At 38.7% G+C, this 7500-nt stretch overlaps 1 protein-coding gene across 1 annotated transcript; it reads right to left on the reverse strand.

Moving 5' to 3' along the window:
• Positions 1-620: 620 nt before the first annotated feature.
• LOC138027342 (amino acid transporter heavy chain SLC3A1-like) lies at positions 621-5543 on the reverse strand. The gene is made up of 3 exons (XM_068874922.1): positions 4469-5543; positions 2860-3288; positions 621-1905 (listed from the first exon to the last, which is right to left on the reverse strand). The coding sequence occupies exons 1-3, from the start codon at positions 5442-5444 to the stop codon at positions 1502-1504; spliced, it is 1809 nt and encodes a 602-aa protein (XP_068731023.1). The 5' UTR covers positions 5445-5543; the 3' UTR covers positions 621-1501.
• Positions 5544-7500: the final 1957 nt, after the last annotated feature.

The raw sequence follows: 7500 nt of genomic DNA on the forward strand, positions 1-7500 counted from the left end.
GCAAAACTAAGTCGGTGACCTACCGTCCTTATTTCTTTGCCTTAAATCGCTCTAAATTCTTTAACTTCTTAGAAGTTCTCTCATAGAATTTAAGAGACACCCCACAACGGCGTTTTATAGTTAACGGCAGATGTTTTCTTGAAGTGCCATTCAGCCGGCGCGTGTTTCTTAGTCATGACGTGTGTAGGTTCCACGCGCGTCCGCAGCTAAAAACCCTTCGGAGCCTTATGAGTAAATTAGACCCAACCCTCTGAGATCCCCTCTGAGGCCCAATCGGTCAGTTTTGAACGTGAGTAATGGCAGATCATGAAATCCAAAATTTACACTCAAAATAATCAGCCTTTGGATAAAATCAAAGCTCAAACTTTGCCAGTCAGGTGTTACGCAAACACTTTCAAAATCCGAAGAAAAAAAGAAAGGTTTTTTTTGTCATAGTACCACTTTCAGTCTCTCTACAAAAGGATGAAATCGATCCCTGATCAAGACGAACCTAACGGGAGGGCAACAATTACAAGGTAGTTTTTATTACTAACGCGGCGGGAGGGCAGCAGATAATGTTTTTAACTCAAGTCACACAGCGTACAAAGTAAATAACCACAAAAGGAAAAACAACATCTATGTAAACATAACAATATTTTAATTTTCTGAAGAGAAAATGAAGTTTGAAGAGATTGACAGGAGCTCGTCAGAGCGATGTGGTTCAAAGACTATAGATTGATTTAGCTCCTGGTTAGAGTTTAGTCCTGTTGATGACTGAGTAGAAAAAAACTCGTAGAGCGGTCACCTGTTTAGAATAACTGTTACCACTTTGTTTTTAGCCGCTTTAGACAGTAAACAGGAGATGAAACTGGGGAGAAATAGTACATTCCAGTGCTTTCCATCAAACCCTTAAAGAGGCCGCTATTGTACACATTTCAAGCGGATGGCCATTGATATAAGCGTTTGACTGTGACTATACCCATCACAAGTGTCACATTGTGTATAACTTAATTATTACACCCAAGTTTCAAATTTGCTTTCTTGTGAATACTAGTCTAAAATAATATACAAGATTGTATTTTTCCTGTGCTAAAATTAAATTAATGGTTTTCCTTTGGCTAAGCAGATATAAAGGTCAGATAAGACTTGATCGCACGTATTTCTTGACTCATAAACATAAAAAGTGTGAAACCTAAAGAAATCACAGTTTTAACCTTATTTTTCCTCATAATATAATTACTTAGTATAATTTCAAATAAGATATTGCCCCAATTGAATTACTAACCTAAACCTAAAATAAGTTATATTTTATAATTCTACATTTCTCTCTAAATGAAGCAATGCAGACTTGGAATTAAACCCTGAATTTTCTACATGGATTTTTAAATATTATTATCTCACAACTAAAACCTGATAATACTGAAGCTGGGCTAATGATACATTTGACACAATGCTTTGGTCCCAACATTATTAGGTTGAAGTACCAAAAATCCAAGGTTTGATATTTTATGTCAGTTTTGGTTTAAGAGAAGAACCAGTGTTCACTGGTGCCATTGACAATCACTGCCTGACCAGGATTAAGTGTGAGCTTGTTCACATCTACGGGCTCTGCTCCAGCTGTGTCTTCTTCGCTATCAAACACTTTGAGGCCTCTGCCTGATAGACCAGCAATATCTCCATCCCACTTGTCACCAAAGTTGATCACAACAAGGTAGCGAAGGACACCTTGGCTACGAAGGAAGGCAAACACCTTTGGATCACTCTGCACAATTTTAACCTCACCAGTGGCAAAAGGTAGTTCTTTTCTCAAGGCAGCAAGCTTTATGTAATTGTTGTAGAACGAGTTGGTATTTGCCTTCTCAATCTTTACATTTAAGGTCAAGTAGCTTGGTGCTACATCCATCCAGGCTCTTTTGCTTGAAAACCCTGCAGTTAAAGAAATTAAATTAATAATTATTGCATTTTTCCAGAGATTTCATCACCCACTTTTCTATTTTGCATACTGCTGAAAACGTTTCAAACAAACCCTTTTCTTACAATAATACATCCACCCTTATAATCTAAATCAGACATCTACTGACACTTCTGACACTTCTGACAACACAGAAGAGTACAATTATTTATCACTCATTGTTAATAGCTATGGCTCTAGGCAGTGCTCAGAATAAGTGGTTGTCTTGTTATTCAAGATAACCAGAAAGTTTACCTGCCAAAACCGAGCAAAAAATAGAAAATGCACTACCCAACTTACTGGTCGGTTTCTATAGTCAATGTCCGATAGTAGTTTGAAGTTAATAATAACAATTCCCTTGTTTTGAATATCTACCTTTTATACAACATTGTCAGATAGGAAAATGCAAGAGCCAAGCACAATCCAGCAAGTGGGCAATGGAGATTGAAGATGCCATTTTGAAATGCCAAAACATACACTGAGAACTATGGGATATTCACGCTTGATTGCCCCACAATTGCATCTCAAAACAGTCAATGGGAAACCAAATTCATGGCGGCCATTGAAACAGCAACAACCTGGATCTTTTTTATTTCAAGTACTGCTCTTGGAACAAATTTGCTAAGTGTGCAAAGGGTGGATGGAATTAACCAGTAGATAAACTCAATTAAATTCAACCACAGGGTGGCTATGTATGATTCAACCTTTGCCTCTTCCAATGCAAGCATAATTACAGGCTCTTTTGTGAAGAAAAGATTTCCTTTTACTTAAGAAATATGTGTAGATGTCACAGTACATGTAGGTGGTCATATTTTTTGGTTAAAAAGGAGCTCTTGTGTTTTAAATTCACTCTTACTCTTCAAATTTGATTGTTACTAATCATGTTTGCATTAACAATCTACAGTGTAAAAGCATACAAAGCCACCTACCAGCATATGATTCATCTGACCATTGCATGGGTGATTTCTCACTAACTCCATTGAGCATGCCTATCTCTTCACCATAGTATGTTGTGACAATGCCAGGGAGTGTCATCTGAAGAACATTCATGGCATTCCTAACATCGTGGCCCAGACGATTGCCAACACGAGCAATGCCTATATTGCCAATCAACCAGTTAGGTACCTTGCCTGCAGGAACAGCATCAATGTATTCTACAACAGTGTTCTTAACCCCTTGAGAAAGCGTCATGCCTGATCGATTCACTTTTGTGATCAAGCCAACATTTTGTATGATGTCTGCCAGGTCATAATATTGTGTGGATCTTGCACCCTCAACATCAGCGATCAGCAGACGCTTGCTGCCATAGTTGATAACCTCTTGAAATTCTTTTAGGATTTTACGGTTCTCCTCAAGATCTGTAAGAGGCATAAATAAGAACGTCAAAAATATTGAATTAAACAAAAAGTACACTTTCAGTGAATTAGAATGCAAGAAAACCTTGCATTTTTCCTGTGCTAAAATTAAATTAATTCTTTTCTTTTGGTTAGGCAGATAAGACTTCGTCATATTTCTTGACTCAGGTCGACATAAAAAGTGACACCTAAAGAAATCACAGTTTTAGCCTTATTTTTCTCTTAATATTATAACGACTGAGTAAACATTCAAAGTTGATCTAGTCCCACTTGAATTCCTACAGAGTAGGAGATAAAGCAAGTAATTGCACGAATGAGAACTGCAGATTTTCTCCCATGTATTTTACCAAGGAAGTAAACAAACAATGCAAATCATCAGCTTGTGATATGCATTTAAAAACATTGACTCTTGTTTAAAAGGAATAATGACAGATGCATTGAAGTTGTTTGGACACATTTGCAGGAATTGTCAAAGTTTTTGAAGGAAAGGGACAAAAATTGAGCTGTAGCAGGCACCAACATGGCTTTGTTCTTAACAGGCACCAGGCAATTTTTTAGCTATTAATGTCCCCACAATGATACTCTATAGAGCTCTGATCAGACTTAAAATTCACCTGTCTTGTAACTGAGTGTTGCAGTGCTAATTTTATAAACTCTTCCACACATCATAAGACATCAAAGTTTGCCTACATCTTACATGATAGCCATGCACTTTCATGTACTGTATTGCAGTCTTTCCTTACTGGCAATGAACTCATTGGAGACTTATCTCAGGAAATATTATCAAATTGTTAAAATTAATTTACTAGACGGCCCTAATACCGATTGCATAATTATACACTCAATTCTAGTTTCTTTGCATCGACTCGTTTGAAATATTAAAATAAACGGAGCAGCTGTCGTAACGTGTAATGTGATTGGCGGGCTACCCTAACCCAAGACAGAAGTCTAAACAATTGAAACAATGACTTAGACTTAAAAACAGTAGAAGCTGTTTACAATGCCAAACAATAGCAGGTTACCATAGCTGCTACACTACTGAAATAAACAGGGCTGTACAGAATCTTGTTCAGGGTCGGGAAGTCCTGGATTCAATAACAAATGAACCAACATTTCACGGATTCTTTTTATAGTGATCATTTATCGTTTAGTTATTAAAAAGCAAATAAATGAAACAGCGCACCGTATGTGAAATTACGGCTGAATGTGTTGGGTGAAGGTTTAGTTTCGTCCGTAAGAGTCGCGTCCTCCAGGAAGTACTGCACGTCCTTAATTCGAAAACCATCGACCTCCTTACTGAGCCAAAACTCCAGCACTTTCTTTAGTTCCTTTATGACTTCTCTGTTCCTTAGATTCAAATCTGGTTGGTCTTTTTTAAACTGATGAAGGTAAAATTGTTGTCTGCTGCTGTTTTCGTATTCCCATGCGCTTCCACCGTCTTCACTAACCCAGTTGTTCGGAGGGTTAGTACCATTCCCTCCAACACCAGCATCTGCCCAAACGTACCAGTCGTTCTTGGGGCCAGTTTTGTCTTTGCTGCTCTCCACGAACCAGGGATGCTGTTTTGAAGTGTGATTAGGCACGAAATCCAGAATAACTTTGAAGCCCTTATTGTGACTTTCGTTGACAAAGGTCTCGAAGTCCTCCATTGATCCCAATGTTTTCTCGATCGCCATGAAATCTTTCGGATCGTAGATCGGATTAAGCAAAAAAGCGTTCACTCCCAGCCCACTGAAGTATTCTAGTTTCTTAGAAATACCGCTCAAATCACCATTCCCGTCGTCATTACTGTCGAAAAACGATCGAGGATAGATTTGGTACATCACAGAGCGCTTCCACCACAAATCATCGGTCGTCTCGTTTCCTTTTTCATCGGTCGTCTCGTTTCCTTTTTCACCGGTCGTCTCGTTTCCTTTTTCACGCTCGTTTGACTTTAGACCTTTTTTCTGTTCGCATGCCGGAGAAACAATGATAATGATAACCGCTGCAACAACCATCGCCAAAACTATGATACCAAACAGGACCACGAGGACCAAACGTGTCCTTTTGTGTTGTGCCACTTCTTCTTCAGTTGGCTTTCCAAGATCACTCGATCCTTCATTGAACGTGATCTTAACATCGTCCTTCTCTAAACTGTTAAACGCCACTTCGTTCGACATTCTGAAAGAGCGGCTGGAAAACAGAAGCGATAAGAGCTATGATCACTACCGAAATAGACTGACAGACAAAACGAAAACTCCACGCGGCAAAATTGATTAGGCTGTTCACGAGGTCAAGGCATGACGAAACCCACAATGTTTTTTTTTGAGGGAGGGGTACAGTAGCGATTTAACTTAGTTTTCTCACATCGATGAAAGATGACAAAATGTAAAACTATAATGCAGCTTCCTTGAAGAAAGTTAACTTTAGCAGATCCAGCCTGTGAGCAAAAGGAAGTCTAGATAAACATTTTGAGTCGGAAAATTTCCTGTTCATGTTATACCTCCCTAGTAGGGAAACTGACCTTTACACAGGTGAATTGTTAATGAGCTTGCCAGCGGACCAGTTATCGCATGCGTTGGGCTTGCCTATTGTTTTCGAAGTGAAGAGGATTGCATCAGAAATGCTATTTGGCATAACATTCAACAGTTCCATATTCACTGATAGCAAAAAATGAAAGTGTATCCAAAACTGCTTAGACTGCGTCGGGTCGAGTCAAACAGTGACTTTTAATTACCCGGCCGACAATATTGCTACGCTTTGGCTACCACAATGAGGAGTGGGTGATAAGAACCCAATGGAAGTGTTCATTCATTATTTGTCGTACATGACTTCCTAAAAAATTGAAAGATGTCAACTCTTTCTATAAATATTACTCTTTAATTGGATCGGTCTTGTCTCATCTCTCAGGGGCACCCAACGAGAATATAGTTCAAATCCACTTAAACATAGCATTGTTAAACGTTTTTGGTATTTAACGGTAGATATGGGCATATTTTTATCCCCTAAAAATTTTTCATCTGTTCGGATTTCCTAGCTGAAAGTCTGGTGATCCGAAAATTGTAGGGATCAAAACTTACGTTTTCGAAAATTTCAGCCAGACAAAAGGCTCCCGAAAATTATAGGTGACCTTTTTAGAGTAAAAATCCGTTAAAAATAAGCAACTATACCAGTTTTTAGATGTTCGAAAATCCTAGGACAAGTAGGCAAGCAAGAAAATTTACAGCAAATGTTCCGAAAATTGTAGATCTCAAAGCGTCATCCGAACAGATATTTACCGAAAATTGACGTTGGGTGCCCCTAATCTCTACAGGAAATACACGACAACAGAAAATTCTAGATTACAGATGGTTTTTGTTCTTCGAATTAAGGAGACAAGATTGTAAAATAATGCAACAAAATCCCTGTTGAAAAGCTTGCATGCCCTCCTTTTCTAAATTTAATTCCCAACACATCTGTACAATAATAATTAAAGCAAGTCAGCCCTCGGGCATAAACAGTTTGGTAGATGGAGATGCTGACTGCACGAGAAACGCCGCAGCGAAGATAATTTTATTATTTCTCGCTTGATAGTAAGTTGCGGTATCTCAAACATCTTTGAGACCGACAAGCTGCTTTGGGTGGTTACATGAACTTCATGCAATGGCCACAATAACACTAAATAGATGTGCTAAGTTTGGAGCAATACAAAGTAAAAGGTACATCTACCGATCGTTCGATCTTCGACTATGACAAAAACGATAGACTTGTAGAATTAACCTCAGTGTTGAGGAGACTGGCTTGCTGAGAAAAACAAATAACCGGACTAAGAGATACTGTTGATGTAAACTGAGGCAACAACAAAAATGTACTTACGAATTTGGCCAGAAGACAGCAGGTGTCACATAGCCAAAATTAAAGTGAGCTCCATCCAAGAGCTAATTGGGTGCTAATTTCTTACCAATCACGAGCCTGCATATAGAATTATTTGGACAGCTCTATATTTCGGTAGTGCTCTCTCCAACAGCGTTATTCCAAGGGGCGGTATCCCTCAGGGGACAAGAATAGCCCCCCTGTTGTTTGCAGTCCTCGTCAACAACCTAGTGAAGGACTGAAAAACTAGGGTAACGATCTATCAATCTTAGAGATTATTCCTAGATGTTCAACCAGCATGCTGCCCGTTGTAGCGAGTTATATTTGATATATGCTAGTAGTCATGGTATGAAGCTAAATCCATCCAAATGTAAAGAGCTACGC

This window comes from Montipora capricornis, chromosome 12 (genome assembly GCF_036669925.1).
Source record: "Montipora capricornis isolate CH-2021 chromosome 12, ASM3666992v2, whole genome shotgun sequence".
Lineage (NCBI taxonomy): Eukaryota > Metazoa > Cnidaria > Anthozoa > Scleractinia > Acroporidae > Montipora > Montipora capricornis.